The sequence below is a fragment of the Calonectris borealis genome, chromosome 2, assembly GCF_964195595.1.
Source record: "Calonectris borealis chromosome 2, bCalBor7.hap1.2, whole genome shotgun sequence".
NCBI classification, from domain to species: domain Eukaryota; kingdom Metazoa; phylum Chordata; class Aves; order Procellariiformes; family Procellariidae; genus Calonectris; species Calonectris borealis.
Genome location: NC_134313.1, coordinates 50,898,765 through 50,917,522, shown reverse-complemented (window position 1 = coordinate 50,917,522; position 18,758 = coordinate 50,898,765). Strand labels below are relative to the sequence as shown.

Here is an 18,758-nt window from a genome sequence, read left to right as displayed (position 1 = left end):
ATATACAAATATATCTAAATACTACAATTCCATAACAGCTTAGGGTCCACTGAGGGATAATGGAGTTACATTTCCGAAATGTTTGTCCTTTGCGCACACCCAAAACATCGTTGAACTTCATTATTTCCATATATTCTTTGTTTATATATATGTAATGTTCTATATACAAGCTTGCAATGAGAAAATAACATTAATCAGTAGCTTAATACTAAAGAGTAAAATTAGATATCACATACAAATCAGACGTAGAACTTTACAGAAATTAAAGTGAGAAAAAAAGGAGTCACCATTCAAATAGATATTTTACCACTGTTCAGTAAGGTGAACATACCTTATGTGTACTCTAGGATATATTCTATGTTTAACTAAGGAGTGGGGAAAAGGAAACCACATCTCAAGAAAAGCAATCTCTTACTTCAGCAAAAGAAAGCTCTGATTTTCAGGGGACAAGTATCTGAGAAAACATTAAAAACTTGGCACATGAATAGACAACAGGCATCATAAAACAGGCACTGTGCTAGTGTAGTCAAAGCAAACAGAAGCAGCTCTTCCAATCCACGATAGTAAGCTCAATACTGACACAGGAGAATTTGGGATGCTGTGGGGTACGGAAAGAGGACAAACAGGAAAGCTGTTTGAGAAAAGAAGAGGAAAAGGGTTAAAAAGGCAAGAGACTGAGAACTGGAATGCAATGTAACATAAAATAAATCAACAAGGCACAGCATCACCAAGTAACGGCATTAAAATTTACTCTGCTTCACACAGAGAGGGCAAAACTAAACCTACGAAATGTTAATCAGGATGGGGCAGAAGAAGGGGGAAATTCTCAACATAAGCTTCTGAAAAAAAAAAAATTCTCACTCCCACTAAAGCTTAAAAGAGTAACTAGAAGGATGGGGTTTTTTGGGTGTTTTGGGTTGTGTTTTTTTTTTTTTGGGGGGGGGGGGGGAGAGGGGAGGATGCAGGAAGAGAATTCAGAAAAAAAAATACATTTGGGAAGAATAGAAACATTTTTTCCCAGCTTGCCAGCAGCTCACAGAGACCCCATCCATCTGAGATTCTTTGGCTGTCTGCCTGGAAGGAACTTGTCAACTTGTCTTTTTGCTTAAGGCAAGGAGACTTCAAACAAAGTGGTTACCATTTTCATTTTTTTCATGGGGGGCGGGGAAAAAAGTCCAAAATTTTTTTTGTGGGGAAAGACTAATTTCCCTCTTGGAAAACATGATTCTGCTAAAAATACTTTCCCTAGTTCCACTGTTAATATGCACTGGAATATCAAAGCCACCAGTGCATGCTACCACAGTAAAAATATAATTGTATAAAAAAGTTGTTTATAGAAAGGAATGAGACATAAGCATTAAAAGATATGCTGCTGACTTCAGTTTTAAGCATGATGACTTTTTTAAAAGGAATTTTATTCTTAGCTGACAATGGACATTTTTATACATAGAATGATAAAACACCACCAGCAGCAAAAAAAGCTGAGTGGCTTCACCTGGGAGAGATAGCACCCATGTAACCTCCTACTTCATGAAAAAACATTAGTTACTTTTAAATGCCAGGCAATTCCTGAGTACCACATTCCCAGCAACGTGCTTCTGGATTGTTTCAGACCAACTGGTATTTTCAATGGTAAACTACAAAATAAGTCAGTGGGAATGCCAAAATCAAGTTTTGTCACTCAGTTTGAAAGCATCAAAACAAGTATTATTGTCTAAGCATTTCACTGCCAGAAGTGAAAAGGCAGCAGGGACACCATGGCTCTGTTTAAGCATACAAAATCTTTCAGCAAAAACCTAAGGAGTGGGAGTGTGAGTTTTACCCCAGATAAATTGGTTAACCCTGTTTGTTTTATGGTTTCATGAGCACTTGGTACCAGGCTCAAAGAGGAGGGAAGGCGTAAGCGTGCCTCTTTTGGCAACGCTGTCAGCTCGCTCCGGCTTAAATGGCTCATGAAACTGCGCTGTTACTCATCTGTAATCACCGCTTATCCCACTGATCAACACCAAAACGTTCCCCCCCCCCCCCTTATCATTGCGCAACTCAAAGAGCTTAGAAATTTTTTATAGCTACACAATACTCAACAGGATACATTTAAGAACATTGTCTAGACAATGAATTTGCTTAGCAGAGAACAAAAATAATGCATTTAGTAACAGGACAGGCAATGTTAAAATAAAGTCCCTGAAAGATAAGGAACCACTAAAATAAATTATCAGAGTAAGAATCTCTAACTTTAAGATATGATTCTGCAAATAACCATTCAAGTAACCTTCCTAGGTGAATGATTTTAGTAGAAATGCGTTATTTGTATCTTAAAATTTGCAGGATATAGAACAAAGATTAGATAAACAGGTTGGACATACATATCAAACTGCCACAAGTACTTTTTCCTGGATGAACCACGAAACTGCGATAAAACCAGCAGAAGCAAGGGCATTTAATATATTAAACATAACTCCCTCTAACTTAACTTCTTCTTCTCCAAATACTACATCTTATGTATGGTCCTCCAGACCGTAATCATATTTTACTTACAGAAACAATTCAGAAGTACTGTGCCTATAAATTTGGGTTAGATATTTACTTCTACTAGGTGATGGCTGGTGAGTTGTTATTTGCATATGATTTATTCTCTTTTTTTAAGTGTTGGAACATTTAGTCCTAAAATACTTACAAGTATATTAAATTCTAAAAGATCTGGAGGCCTGAATAACTCCATGGTTTTATCAGTAAGACACTTTTTAGAGATGCATGAAGTTTCTTTTAATTTTGTTTCAGAGATTATTACTTTCTTCTTCCTCCCTTTACCGAAATGAAGGTACTAGTTCTGAGCTCACCTAGCTCCTTGGTAAAAATCACCGTAATTTCACTGAAGTGACTGGTACCAAGTGGAAAAACATGTAGAACATTCTAAATAAATTTAAAATAGTACTTAGCTTACATGCGTCTAGTGACCTGAACGTATTGCATCTTGAAGTCTGACTTGCCAGACTTTGAGCAAGAAAAATGTAAGACATCAGATTTGAAGAGTCTCCAAAGCTATAACCGGTAAAGTCTTTACCGAGGAACGTGGGAGCATGGGACACCGGTGACACCATGCCAGAAGAAGGCAACAGGACATAGCCTATACTGCAGGTTACTTCCTACACAGCTCAGTCAAGACCTAGTAAACGAGCAGTTTCCAACTTCTTTTGCTGTGCCTTCCCAACTAACTGCCTCTCTTCCCTACAAGACAGTCCCCATTTCCTCATCTTGAAGCCAAGGGCAGCTATCTTTCTCTTTCCTTCCCTCTACCCAGATTAATAAATGTGAGGTTTTTTCCCTTTTCCTATTTATGTTATTCTGCATGTATTGCTCCACCGATTCTTCACATATTGTCACAACTGAACATGTAGTGGCCTCTCATGCCCTCATGCACAGAAGGAGAAATTAGTGGAGGCTGACATATTATCCTAGCCATATGAATGAAAAGACAAAGCCATTATCAATTATAAAGACTTTTTTTTTTTTTACTATAATAGGAACAAGTCTGACCCTCCCTCAAAAACAAGTACCACCTGAATACAGAAACAGAAAGAGAAACCTCTCCAGAAAACACAGTATCCTGTAGTGCATGGTGGAACCCTACCCCATACTCTAAGGTAAATATTTCTTATAATAATACTTTAAAAAACAGATATCCTAATGTTACTGGAACAACGGAAAGGCACAGATCAACAAATCATATGATAACTCTAATTTTATTTAAGTTTCGGTGGGTAAGATGGAAACTGAGGACCTTAAGAGAGGCTTGTCCCCCACTGTGCAAGATAAAAGAAAATGAACGAGACAGATAATAAACATATGGTCATTTTCTTGGTCAGTATTTTAAGAAGTAACTTGTCAAGAAAGCATCAAGTCAGGTTCAAATTATTCTGCAGCTGGCTGGGAGGACCATAAAACCTCTGTGCTTGTGTGGTATCAGTGCACAAAATCAAAGAAAATGAAAGCTTTCATTTCTAAACCATATAGAAAACCTACAGTTATATGCCTCACTTCTGAATTCATACTGGTATAAGCATGCAGTTAGACAGGCGAGGCAACCGAGATCAGAATCAGGCCCATGGTTATCCCTAAGAAGCAATGTCACGCAACTATACTTAACTTGCAGCATCATCTAAATCTAGTTTTATAACCAGAAAATAGGCTTTTGACAACAATAGTATTTCAAAACGACAGTGTAATTAAATTTAAGTCAAAGCTATGCAATGACGGACTGTATGTTTATGTGTAACCAGCAAATTATATGCTTTTAAGCATGTCAGAATTTTCAAAAGAATTAACCATTGCAGTAATTCAACTGAGGAAATAGTGGTAGGAAACAAAATCCCCCAGGTCATTTTTCAACCAGCTGATATGATGTGATACATACTGTATGTCTCATACAGTTTTTCCAACTCCTACTTCCCTGAAATGCTACGCATTCAAGGACAAACCACCAGTCATGCTTCACGCACTTCTGAGAAGCAAGGGAAGGGACTGTGTGAACGCGATGAGCAATGAGAAAGGAAGTCCGTCTGCCACCCTACGTTACTAGTTCAGACTCGGTTAAGGCTGGTCAGTCATTATCATCAGATTTGCGTGAGCAATGCCGACACAGAATTGGTGGACAGTCCACTGTAGTTCCTAGCTGGTGGGGAAAGAAAAAAAGGGGAGAAATTGCAGGAAGGGTCTTGATTCCGTGAAGAGCAAAGAGAACTTTCACAGGACAGGGTAGACCTCAAAACTCTTGTGATCTCCATTTTAAGATGAACTGATGGCATGATAATTAACCAGTAACAAACATTTGGTGGTTTCAAGGCGGCACCTTTGGAAATCACTTGCCCGCTGTGCTCCCTGTCCCTGTTTCTGCCCCTCTCTCCGGGTTTGTGCATCACCTACCAAAGGAGTGCCGACAGCTACAGTAGAGTCATCTATTAACTCCCATTTGGTGGGAAAGCGAGGAAAATTCTCTTTCCTCTTTATTATTTTCTCAGTTGGAAGAACATTTTCTTTAATACATGAATTTCTAAGCTATTCTTTAATAAAAGAAAAGTCTGTGGTGGTAGAATATACTTTCTTGAAACTGAACAGAAAAAGCTTTAATAACTCAAGTTTAAATACACTAAAGCTAATCAATTCATCCTGCATTCAAGTTTCCATTATACTGCTAAAAAAACACAAAACAGGTCTGTAAAAATGTAATTAAGAAGAGAGACTGCTACATACAGCACGTAAAATCAAGACTACAGCTTTCACTTCATTTGTTTTGCACTCATTAGAATTTTTTTCATTTAAATGTCTTGATCTGTGTAACCATATTTATATGTGAAAGAAACAACAAATTTAATTTAATTAGTCCTTATTTAAGATGTATTTGAAACCGTATAAAACTGATGTTCTTAGTCAGTTCCACAATTTCCAAATTAGATGGAAAAAAAAAGACATTATGTTAGCAGTTTAGAAAACAGCCAAATTAATGCACATTTTAAAAAATGTTCTACTTCTACAAACTTGTATACTGAAGCTTAACCGGTTGGGAAATCTAGGAAGGATTCAGGCATGTGCCTCCGTGTCCTACAGATGACTACTCTATCCCTGAAAAATAGAGACACAAAAAGAGCAGCGAACCGAATTCCCAACCCGGGCGACCGGCGGGCAGATGTACTGACAGCAGTGCATCCCCGGCGGAGGCAAGGGCTCGCACTCGCCAAGCGTGCCAAGAGCTCGGGAGCGGGTCATCCTCGTCCTGGGCAGCGTGCCACTCAGACGCAGGTAGGTGACCGGGTGAGAGGGAGCAGCACACTGTCCCAGAGACCGCGGCGGCTCTGTCCTGCCTCTCCTGGCACGGCTCCTCGCAGGGCCCGCAGTGCTGCGGTCACCGACCGAGGGCTCACGGCTGACCGCTCTCTCTCGTGTCGCTGCCTGTCCCGTGTCTTGCTTCCCACAGGTGCCTCTCCTCAGGCTGCCAGGAAAAAGCAGTAAGGCAACTGCCTCTACCTTAACGTGAGCGCTAGGACTGGGTGTAAGTGCGGTATTTCTATGGGAGATGTAAAGCAGAAGGGAAATGTTCTTTACCTCCTCATCATGGGCTCTAAGTACAGACTGATGGCATACGTACCGTCAGCGGTAACAAGAAACATCAGTGTGAATGCTGTGCTGAGAAAGAGAATTAGTGGATGATCACGGGAAGGTTCGCAACGCTCAGTATTTTCAAATTACGGTCAACAGAGGTGCATGTGCTACCACTAATGCCAACAGATTTTCCAAGTCCTATGACAGTAATCAAAAAATAATCACAGAGCAGCTGACGTTCTTTCCTGCAAGTCTGTGCCCTATTTAAGGATGAAAATGCTCCAGAGTGATTTATGGTTATGACTACAGGAAATAAAATTTAAAAAAAAGAAAAATCAAAACGTCTTTTCTAGCCGTACCATTGAGAAGAGGCTGTCCTCCATGTACGCTCCTTGACACCACTGCACTGTGAACATCTTCAGGAAATCCAGCCTTGCATGACATATCTTCACAGGTTGCTTTTATCGGTGCCTGAAATGCAAGACAAAATTTATGTAGTACTTACAACCCTCATTCACCACAGAAACATTCCAGTTGGCACATACTCCGTTTTGCTGCTGTCACGTACAAGCAGCATCTTTGTTTCTGAGCAACTGCAATTAGGACTGCGAGGGCAAAGGGTTAATCTTTCTGATAACTGGAATGGAAGGAACAAATCCCACTTGTCTGGTAAGATCTAAATAATACACAATCTTGATTCTTCTGACAACTGAACATTTCCACTAAACCAGCCATCGAGACTGAAGGGGAATCATAGGGGGAACAAAAACATTCCTTCCTCTGGAAATAAATGTTGCACAAAACCCTTCGGCAACTTTTTCATAGCCAGATTACTTGAGAGGAACGACTTCAACCGCTGATTTAAAATGCTTTATTTAGAGTATTTCTATGTGAGGTTGCACCAGTACAAGTAAACTAAGATAAAACGCTACATTTGCAGTAACTTAGCAGAACTTATATTTGTGCTAGCATTCAAACAGATACCACATAAAGCCAAACGTTTCCAGTGCAATCTCCTTCTATTTCAAAGGGATCTTAAGTTAAAAGAAGAGCAGCTCATTATTAAATTTGCACAACAAGGGAAGAGCCGAGCCACTGAAACTGTTTGTTCTCTCACTTGTTAAGAAAGTTTCCCCTCAAATCACGTTCTTAATAAAAAGGCATTTATGAAACTCTTTAAGAAATATAATACAGCATTTGGAAACTTGTTTGTTCTGTAGTGTTCCGTGTTCAGAAGATAATTCTGATGGCTAAGCTGGTTTCCAGGACAGTTTGTTGCCTAGTTGAAAAAAAAAAACATCCAATTTTCTGTAGCAAAGGACTAAGATTTCTTTTCAGTGGATTCTTTTTGTCTCATTTTAGCGCTGCACGAAACAACTGCCCAGCTTACATGTGGCTAAGTGATCATACATGGCAAAACCCCTTTCACACTGCGGAAGGCAGAGAGGCCAGCTCCCACGCCAGCTTGGGCCGAGATACATCCTAGAAATCCTGAGAGCCCTCACACAATCTCAAACACGCCTACCTGCCAACTAAAGGCCTATCCATGTGCATGCCCAGATGTAGTATATGGTCTTTGACAGCACGAGCAACTGTGCTGCTATATCATACCTAAATCTGATCAAGACTTAAATTAGATTTTCCTTTTTACTTTCCCAGATGGGCTTCCATGAAGTAGACCTACTCAATGCCATGTAAGCACACATGCATATACTTGGCAAAGAAAGCCCTACAGGAAAAAGAAAAAAAGGGAGTGAGAAAGAGGAGATGATGGTGTTACAACTGTTTACCATAGTAACCTCAGGGAAATTAGCATTAGAGCGGAGGTGGGACAGGAGCATCTCAAACCACAACGGGTTCCTCAGGGAACAGAGATCAGGCAGCAGTGTAACCTCTCCACTGACAGTCATGGCCAAGCTCAACACGCCAACCCCTATTAGAATAACTTTATCACTAATACATGGAGGGATTCCTACCACATTGTGTTGCACCAACATGGTCCTAAGCAAGCAGCTCAACACCGACACTAGCAAGAAAAAAAAATTAAAACAAAAATTTACTATCTAACTCCAAGTTAATGAACTATCTGGGTAAGCGCCCAGTAAGAGAACTTGTAATCATCAAGTGTCCAATTAACTTAAAACTATGGCGTGGGTTTAATTGTGACTTAAGTACTACACAGGTATCTCATCTACAATTACTTATGTACTTTAAAATGTTTACATGGGGATCCTAAAGAGAAAGCAAATACAAAGCAACAGTTTAAGATGCTGGGGGAGTATGTCACCTGCAAAGCTGGAACTTGGATGTGTAGCTAGGCTCCAACAGTCCATTTACATGTTGAGTTTTTAAGATAAAAAGATGGTCAATCAAAAATAATTACGATTCCAACTGCCAGAATCCTCAGCTTTAGAACTCAAATCACAGGTTTGATAAGGTTTCCATAATTTGAAAGAAAAACAGTAAAACTTGTTTAAACTACTGTACAAAAGGTGACCTCAAAGCAAATGTCATCGAGAAGGGGAAGAAAAAAAAAAAAAGCCTTTCATGGTATCCTTGAAACAAAAAAGTCCTGGGTGGGCAGCTGAGGAGATAGCAGGATTTTTAACAAGTCCACACTGATGCGCCTGGGAATCTTTCAGCCTTTCCAGCAATCTATATGTACTAAACAGCTCTTATAAACTGAAACAATACCCACTGAAACAAAGGCTGGGGGACATGAATAGAGAGTCTTCTTTATTCTTTCATTTGCAGCCATCAATTTTATCCGGAAACAAAAGACTGTACTCTGCTCTCCAAAAACAGTCCTTTGTAAAGATTGTTTGAGAATAAAAACACAAGGGAAGAAAGAATTCAAATTTTCAGCAATTCTTAATCGCCCTGTGTTAAGCGTTTTGAATTAAGTAGAAGTTCTAGCTTCAGACACACTGGGTCATATCAAGTTCAGCCTAAGAGTGCTGCAAGACTTAAACCATTTTAACTCCAAGCAAAGGAGGATGCTGAAATATTTTTATCCCCTTATCTGGGGCAAAAGGGGAAAGCTCGTGAAGATTATGGGGCACATTATTGTAATTTACAGGATTTTGTGTGATTAGTACAATACCCAAGACTATTTCAAATGTAAGATAATATTACTTGTACATTCATCTACAGAGGGACACTACTTAAACTATCTTTTAAGATGGAAAGCAATTACCTTAGCTTGTTCCCATATAAAACCTACTTAATGGAGTTACAAAGCTTTGAACGAGCTCAGCAATTGGAAAATTCTCCTCTCAAGTACTAACAGACTTCGCTAAAGCAAAATAGGGTTACTACTGAAAAACTATTCTGCGTTCCTGATCCCTTATGATTTATTTAGTCATTTTTAACGGCAAAATAAGTAACAAGCATTACTATCTCCAGATGCTTAAGAGCTAACACCTAGTCAAACATGGGTCAGATCATGCATATAAACTCAGTACTGTAGATCTCAGATTAAATGCAATAGGCAAACTGCAATTATGAAGCAACATGACGTAAATTTGAAGTCCTCTGTCAAATTTATTATTCAATGAATTAAAAGAATTGGCCGTTTTGATATACTTATGGCAGTTAAACCTGCAGTTTTCATACCCTGCTCCTCAGTTACTTTTAGTTTCATATCTGGATATCTGAATATCCAGAAACCTGTGGTTTAATTTCAAGGTTGTATTCCAGCTCGATTTAAAAAAACCAACCAACCAAACAACAACCTGTTGACAATCTCAACTTCAGAATTCTAAAGGATTCATGTTTACACCTTTTTCTAAACACCACCCGTAAGTGTCTTCCAACAATACAGGCTTCATACTTGTGAAAAGATTATAAATTAAAACAAGAATAAAGCCAGACAGGATTGCTTCACTAGTGTTGACAGTTCTGGACTAATACCTCTTTCCAATTTCCACACTTTCTAAAAAGTAGCCCCATTTAGAATGCAATTCTATAAAGAAACATCTATTTAAAAATGCAAGCTCACCACGCAACCGTAGAAGCAATTTCATATTACAACACGCATCCTAAATTCGCAGAATTGGGCTCTTAAAACACAGCTTTCAAACAGGGCTGATCTTGTTCTCTCTGCATACGCCATACACCACTGGAGTTCACTAGCAGCTATTAATCTGAAATATCAAAGTCTCTGTTTTTCCACTGTTTGCATCTGCATGTACTACAACATTAGATTTCTTAATATTGATTGTACCAAAACACAAGGGAAGTCGTTTTTGAAAGACTGCTTTCTTTTATGCTCAATGTAGCTTATTCCTATAGGAAAATAAGCCTCGGTAGTAAAGTGAGAAATCAGAGAAAATATCATACTATACACTTATAATTGGACATTGTACAGCTGCTAGTTGCAAATCCAGCCAATTCACAGGGCGTTACTGTGCGAAGCTCAAAACAACGTCTGCCATAATTATATGTATGACAGAGCAGGAATGGGGTACTTGAGTTCTCCCTCCTTAATAACCAACGTTAATTTGCAACTGTGACAGTAATATTCAACTTAAGCACAGATCACAGAAACGTTTGTGACTGTGTTTAAAGACTGGGCGTTTCCTCATTAATTTAAAGGCCAAGATGGTACTCACTGCTCATTCACAACTTTGGTAACTCTAGGGATTGTTCTATCCATTTTCAGTTTTGCATGCAGACATCACCTGACACAGCGGGATATGCTGTACAAGGTGGGTCTTGTTTTATGGCGAGCTTCTACTTACTGCCATAAGGCATATGAAAGATACTCTGCAGGATGACAGACACCATCTCTGAAATGTTTTAGATGCTAAACTTGAAAACATTCAGCAACTCCTCCTTAATCTCTGACTTGCTGCAAAGAAGAGCTGCAACAGTTTATACCCTCACGGTACTCAGTACTCCAGCAAATGTACTCAAGTACAATTTGTTTTCAACCGTAGATGGCAACTGCAGAAAAAGAAAAGTGCCTTTCATTCAAATTGTTCTGGAGGCCAAAAGCTTCCGAAGTGGGTGCCAGGCTACCTCCTCCCAGAGGTCATTCAGTTACAGCAGAAAGGGCTTTCGTTATGCCATCTTCACTTCTAATTAGTGCTCTACTTCATGAACCAGGAGATTTTAGATCAGAAAATACAGCTTCTTAAACCAACCCTTAAAGCTCTCAAACGCTTCCCCAAAATAACAGGATCTGCAACTTTTATGTTACCATCTGGTTTAAAGTGAGTTGCCTTAAGCCACCACAGGTTACCATAGCTTTACAAATTAGAGTCTCACAAACCATGTTTGTAGCCTTTTCTGTTAACCCCAACTGAGAGCCAATGTTCATTTGCTTTATTAAAGGCAAAGACATTTATTTGGTATATCCCACATAGCACAAAGCCGTAACCTGATTTGGACTTTCCCCTTCCCCCAACTGGGAGAACATGGAGTGCTGCATCTTCCAAGATGCGTGCTTCTCCAGACAAGCCACGGCTCCTATCAGAGAAGAACGTCTTAAAATTTCAACTGCAATAACAAAGCCAAATGGAATTTCTGTAAGTCACATTTTCTAATACAGGGGGGGGAAAAAAAAAACAAACACCCACCCAAACAAATCAGCCCTATGTTTGACTATATATCCTCATTTCTTTAAGAGAGGAAACCTCCTCTCTCTGATTTGATAATAGCCATTGCATTGCTCATGTTGAACATCTCCGCTCATGAAAACGGCTGCTAATGCTTACAGGAGGATGCTGCGTCTTCCCGACCTTCGGGGGAGGCCTTGCAAGGCCTATCTGGAAGAACTCTTTTGGGGGATCACAAAATTTTAACTATGTCTTCAGCTGCTGGGTGATAATTATATGCTAATTATAAGGAATGAAGGAGTTCCTAGAGGAATCTGTTGGTAAAAATATATTTTTTAAATATGCCAAGGAGTGCCTAGAGGAGAGGACAAACGTGCCTTTTGGAAACATGATATTTAATTAAATACACGAATACTGACTAAAACCAAATAGTTTAAGTGAAACGTTGAAAAGATTTGGCAGCGATATACCTTCCATCTTGGAAGCTGCTGATCCCGTATCTGTTTTCATAAGCCATTTAAAAATAGAAAGTCTAATTTCCCCTCTTGATTCAGACGGCGCTCCCATGATCTTTCAGTGAGAACTGCAGGATCAAATCAAATGATGAATCACGCAGATTTGGTTATATACCTCTCAAGGTGAACAGCAGCACGGCCTGACACCCAGGTGAAAAAGGTCCCTTTCAGATCACTCACAAACTACAAACCGTTTGTTTGGCAAAATACAGATCCTCCCTAAACTCACCCTGCAATAACGTACAACACCTTTTTTCCTCTCAAGACTCACTCTACGTATGCCAGGATTAATTCGGCCAACCAGTGAGTCTCAGTTCAGTGGTAGGTGAGAAGTGCTATCATAATTGATAATTGCTATTGCAAAAGACATTAAGTGTTCCTTCCGCTTTCATCACTCTCCACCCCTGATAAGTCTCATTGCATCTTATGCACAACAAGTGCCACTGGGTTAGTGGAAGTACACGGGCTATTCCGTAAGGACGCTACGAGTTCCTCTTATGCTTTATAACAAAAAGCAATTTAAAATAAAAACGCCAGGGAACATTAGAGGTTGCATAGTCTTTGGGGACCGGACTCGTGTTTTGTATGTGTAACATTGTTTGAAATAAATTAAATTCTCATCCTAATGGGAGCGCTGGTGAACTACTGAAACTACTGTAAGTTTTCTAAACTTTTTTTTTTGTTAACCTAAAAAAGCATTTACAAAAACAGTGAGAGACAGAAAGAGAGTTTAACTGGTAAATGATCCTCTTACTCAGGCAAGAAAAGCCACTCAACAATTCCTGCTCCTTACCACAGGACAAAAAGTCCCTTACGCAAGACTGTCTGTATTGAGTAAGAATAACTTTACTCACAACTTCCTCGAGCTATTTTTAAATACACACATGCACTTCTGTCACAACCAAATTGTCTTATGTGTTACAGTGTTCAGTTATTTAAAAAAAACTCATAAATGAAATTATTGACGTAAAGGCATCATTGAAACTAATTAAGATGGGACACGACAAGGGCTCTTCCCGTGACATTTACGGGAGCTCCTCCAATTTCTGGGAGCAGAAAGAAAAACAATGTATCAGAAGTTTTTGAGTTACACACCCTTGACGAGATGTAGTTCAAAAATATGATCACTTTGGGCAGTATTTTAAAAACTGGTAGCATAAAAACTATACATTCATCGTTCTAGCACATTAAGCTGCATGCCTAGGTAGCAATACTATCCATGAAGAGAGCGAGCAGAAGGCTTTCTAGAAAACACATAACATTTATTAAAAATACATAAATTGACAATACAATATATACCTTCTGTTACATCAGCAGCATATATATTTCAGAGCTTGCTACAACAGCTGCTCAGATAATCAGAACTTACTTAATACACAACATTATCTCCTGTTTTGCCAACCATAAATTCCAAAAATTCGTCGTTGATTTACATGACCTTATCTGTCCTATAACGTAAAGAGTAGTTTTAAAAAAAAGTTTTTTCACAAAATAAATATTTAAATAATATATCCAGTTTAATATCCAAAGAGATACTTCTAATTTGTTTTTCTTCAGTTCCGCAATTATCTGAATTTTGAGGATGTGTCAGTGGTATCACTATCACCTAGACCAGACAGACAGGGATTAGAGAGCTCTTTGCTGCAATATCCTGCCACATTTAACTTTTCAGATAGATTCTTTGAAGACAAAGCAAAACCAGAACAGAAAGATCTACATCCAAAAAAGGCTGAGCCACTCACGTAACTATCCTGTTCTGGGGCTTATGAAACGCGTTATAAAATGCATTCAATTCACTTTGAAAGGAGTTAATGATGTTGGAGCCTGATTTGTTAAAAAGAGACACCTTGAAACTCATTTTTGTGCTTATACAATCACGTATTTACCACACTACTTAAAATAGACCGATTTAAAAAAAAAAAAAAAATCTAAGACACAGGTGAATTATGAGAGACAGAAGATGCACCCGCAAAAGGAGATCTCTCTGCCACTTCTGCACAAAACCACGTTAATATGCCTCACCCCAATTCTGCCAGCGACTACTGCTGGGGGTGATTACGAGAGGGGTGCAGTTGGCAAGAAATGCTATCGCCGGATTCTCAGCAGAGGCAGCTTAACAGGACTGTCATTTAGGGTAGTAGCTTTATCACCTGGATACATTTGCTAAGACCTGGAATAAGACCAAAACTGCCTGCAGAGAGTAATAACTTACGTCCTCTGTCATCGTAATTTGAATTCAAACCAGTCACCTAGGCACAAAAGGCTCCAAAACTGCATTACTGTTTACTTGTTTCTGATTTAGAAATGGATAATATCCACGGAGTGATCCAATCACCTTATACATGAAAAAAAAAAAAAAAATTCCCTTTTTGAGCACTTAATTTCTACTCCCCTTTCCAGATAATTTCTAACTAACAGCAGTTTTATTCCTGTAAATGTAACTCTCACGCTAGCTTTCCCATTGCTTCTTCAATCCTGTTGTTATCCCAGTTCCAAAAACCGGAACTGTTGTTTTGGCCAGAAAAACAAGCCTTGCTCCTTTTTTTTAATCCTCTCTTCTGTCAGGTTTTTCACATTATACTTCCAGACTCATACTGATCTGTTAACCGGCAAAATAAAGTGCAGTTTTCATTCTCTTACATCTCATGCAGGTTACATATTGCCGAAAATCTAAAGCCCTATTTCCTGAACATAAACAGCACCCACAGATCTGCCTTAAAACGTGCTTCCAGTTGTGATCTTTCAAGTAATTCCGTAATTTCTACATCACTGACGAATAATTAAGTGATCAATAACTCCAGAAAATAAAGGTAGATAGGTCTTGTGTTGCAGAGAGGAAAAAAGTAAGTAGAAAGGTTCAACATTTCAAAAGACCCTGACACAGATAACGTTCTACAAACTAAGAGTAGTAGGTATGATGACAGGGGAAAAAAAAAAAGTTAGCACTGCATCTAGCTTGTAAGGGTTCTTTGCAGTATGCATGAAAGAAGAAGAAGGGGGGGGAAAAAGCTTTTAAAATGAAAGTGTTGTACAGACACAGGTCTATAAATCTGATTTCATACCCAAGTTCCAATTTTGTTACACACTATTAAAAATCAACCCTAACCTGATTTAATGGATACCCAAACAAGGGGGAAATTGGATTCCCCAACCGTAACGTGCCAGTGACACTGAGTGATACATAAAAGCAATACGGCTAGTTCCTGTCCTTAATTCATAGGTTGTGCTTTAATTTCAAACCTGCCCTGGGTAGAAAAAAAGATGGAATAAAAGCTTACTGCAGAACTTGTGCTTTAAAGATTTATTGAGATAGGAAGACTAAACAGAGCTGAAAGCACATACAATAAACAGCACATAGCACATACAATAAACAGACCGTAAAGACTTGCAAAAAACAAAAAAAAAGCTGCACGTACAGATCTGCCGAGATACTAGGATATAGGAGGGAAAAAAAAGGCAAAAAGCAAACCCAACCAAAAAAAATCAACCAGTACAAAACCCAACAACAACAACAAAAACCACCCAAAAACCAACCCAAGACAACAACAGTCTGCAAGTGGCATATCACAAGTTTCTGAACAGGGTGGCTGCTTGCACAGGGAAGACGCTCATGCCCAGCCGGACACCCCCGTGCCATGCCAGCCAGCCAGCCAGCCCCGCGTCCTCTTGCGGCTCAAGGGACAAATCCCAGCTGCCGTGGAGCAGCGTTTCAGCACCTCGCTCGCCTGGTGCAAGCCATCAGCCCCCGAGAGCGGCTTAGAAACCGCGGGGAAGGACTCAACCGCCCGGGGACCCCGTGAGGGGACGGGAGTGTCAGAGAGAGGGGGAAGAGCAGGCGGGAGGACGAGCGGGCTCCTCCTGCCCCCGCTGCGGCGGCGGCGGGGCGGGCGGGGGCAGCGGGTGCGCTGCACCATGGACAGTGGCTGCCGCCCGCCGCCTCCCCCTGCCCTGCGCCAGCCGCTGCAGGCGCGGTGGGAGGGGGCCGCGGCCGCCCCGGCACCCCGTCCCCGCCGCCGGCCTGGCCTCAACCCGCTCCCCCGGCCCGCCAGAAATGCCCCAACCGTAAATACCATTAAGAGGCGATGATCTGCGCCATCTGTCCCTCAGACTTACCGCCCTCTCCGCCCCCGGCGCCGCGCCGGATACGGGCTCAGCGAGCACAATGGGAGGGGGGGACCCACCGCCACTCTCCCCACCTACCCCCGGCATCCACTCGGGTCCCCGCTCGCCCCGGACACCCCGCGCCGCCCCAGGCCGGTCCCAGCCCCGCCGCCGGAGGGGAGCCCAGCCCAACCACCGCCCCGCAGGCGCTGCCCTCGCTGCCCCAACCGGGATCCATTTTGTCGTCCCCGTTCTCATCCCCCGCAGCGTCCCGTCAGTCCCATCTCGCCTCAGACGCCCCCTCGCAGGGGTGCCGGCCCGCAGACCCCCACTTTCTGCACGGAGAGACCCGCCCCGGGGCACCCCGGTCGGCGGTGCCCGGCGGTGCCCCGCGTCCCGAGACTGCCTGCCCGGGACCCCGCCACTCGGGGCAGGCGGGGAGGCCGCCGGGGGGAGGCAGCAGCAGGACTTTGATAATAATAAATTAAACACTTCGGAACCCGAGCCTGTCCCAGTGGAAATTCCCGTTAACGACAGGGGGTGGGGAAGCCCGGCGGCCAGGCGGCGGCTGATTAAATTCTTCCCGGGAAGGGATTAGCGGGCACGGGAGCCGGGGGTAGCTGAGGCGCGGCCCGCAGGGGCCCCCAGCCGCCTGAAGAGGGGCGCGGGGGCCGCCCCCTACCCGGCACCTCTCTGGCACCCCCGCCCCCCCTTCCCCACGCGGGGCGGAGAGGGTGATGTCCGCTCCGTCCCCCCACTCCGGTACTTTGTCCCCCGCGCTCACCGCGGGGCCGAGGTCACGTCCTCGGGCCGGCCGAGCGGATACCGGACAGCCCCCCCCGTCCCCCGGCACCTGCTCTCCCAGCAGCGACGGGGGGAATCCGCGTCCCCTCAGCAGCGGTGCCGGAACCCCTCACGTCCCGGGGACCCCCCTCTCTCTCTCAGCCCGCCCCGAGCACAAGCTCCCCTCTCCCCGGAGCGCGGCGCCGGCCGGCGGGGTTGCCCCCGAGCAGGTGGCTCCGCGCGAGCGGCCGCAAGCCAGCCCGGGGCACCCCGGCGGCTGCCGCCTGCCCCTACCTCCTCCCCGAGACCCCCACCTCGGCGGCGGAGCCCCCTCCCCGCCTCTCCCGCCCTCCCCGGGCGCCGCCGCCCGCAGGGGAACAAAGAGACGCGGCCCGGCCCCGCTCCCCGCCGGCGGTGCTTACCTGCTGCAGGGCCGCCAGCAGCATCAGCGCCAGCGGCGGCAGGATCCGCGGCGGCGCTCCCGCTACCCGGCACATGGAGGCGAGGAGGGGCGGCGGCAGGGCGGCCCCCAGCAGTCCCGGAGCGCGGCTGGAGCCCGCGGAGCGGGGCGAGGGGAGCAGCGGGGAGGGTCGGGCAGCAGCAGCTGCCGGGGGCTGCGGACGGCGTCTGCCCCCGCCTGCCGGAGCCGGCTGCCGCGGCGCTGGCTGCCGGCTGCCGCTCTAGCTCATGGGCAGCGATGCAGCGAAGGAAGAGAGAGACGGGGAGGGAGAGAGAGAGAGGGGGGCGGAGGATGGGTGAAACTCAGCTCTGGGTCAGGCTGCTTTTCTCTCTGCCGAGCCCCCTCCGCGGTGCAGAGGGTGGGCAGGGAAGAGGAGGAGGAGGATGGGCGAACAAAAGGCTGGGAGATAAGAAAGAAGTAGTCGCTGCTGCTGCTGCGAGGCCGGTGCGGCGGCGGCGGCGGCTCCCCTCGGCTGGCTGCCTTCCCCACGCCTGGATCGTGCCCGCCTCGCTCCTCCCGCCGGTGCCCCCCAGCGAGCTCGGGCAGGCGGCTCCTCTCAGCGCCTCAGCCCAGGCACGCCAGCACCGCCGCTGCTCCGGCCCCAGCCCTGCTGCATGCTCGCCCCGCACTTTCTCTCTCCCTCTTTCTTCTCCTCCCTCCACCCCTCCCCCTGCACGCAAAACCCTCCGCTGAAGCACAATGATAACAATACCCCAGCAGCCTCTGCCTGCCGTGCCTGTCTGTATGCGCTCGCCCGGTGCCTGCCTGCCTGCCTGCCTGCTGCTGGCAGCTCCCCCTCCGCCTCCCGTCGCTCCCTGTCGGCCGCACGGCCAATGGGAACGGCACGGCGAGCGCCGGGGCTCGCTGCTGCCTGCAAACAGTGCTGCCTTTCCTCAGTCCCCAGAGAGCCGGCGCTGGGGGCAGCGGGGCAAGGCGCAACGCCGATTCACCCTGCAACGCCAACAGTTAAAGGGGGGTGGGGGGGGATAAATCCCAACCCACCAACTTGGTGTGCTGCGGTTGTTTGGGGGGCGAGGAGAGAACTTGCTGGGGAAGGAAGGACCCGTCCCCGCCGTGCTCGGTAGGGGACGGTCGATGCAGCGAGAAGCGCGGGGGGTGCCCAGCCCGGGGGCCCTGGGACGCCCCTGTCCGCCCCCCGGGTGCCGGCGGCGCGGCAAGCTCCGCTCGACTGTTACTGCTTAGCGGGTTAGCTTTTTTTTTTTATTCTTTTTTTCTTTTCTC

The 18,758-nt window shown here is 44.3% G+C and overlaps 1 protein-coding gene across 2 annotated transcripts in view; it reads right to left on the bottom strand.

Moving 5' to 3' along the window:
- CDH2 (cadherin 2) overlaps positions 1-18,169 on the bottom strand; it is a 121,346-nt gene extending 103,177 nt beyond the window's left edge. Inside the window, exons 1-2 of one of the 2 annotated variants that reach the window (XM_075141929.1) lie at positions 17,479-18,169; positions 6,456-6,567 (exon numbers count right to left, since the gene is read on the bottom strand). In XM_075141929.1, coding sequence (XP_074998030.1) covers positions 6,456-6,567; positions 17,479-17,553 — 187 coding nt within the window. In that variant the 5' untranslated portion in view covers positions 17,554-18,169. Of the gene's footprint in view, positions 1-6,455; positions 6,568-16,501; positions 16,666-17,478 lie in introns of those variants that run through there. The other variant, XM_075141930.1, reaches the window with a different exon arrangement.
- Positions 18,170-18,758: the final 589 nt, after the last annotated feature.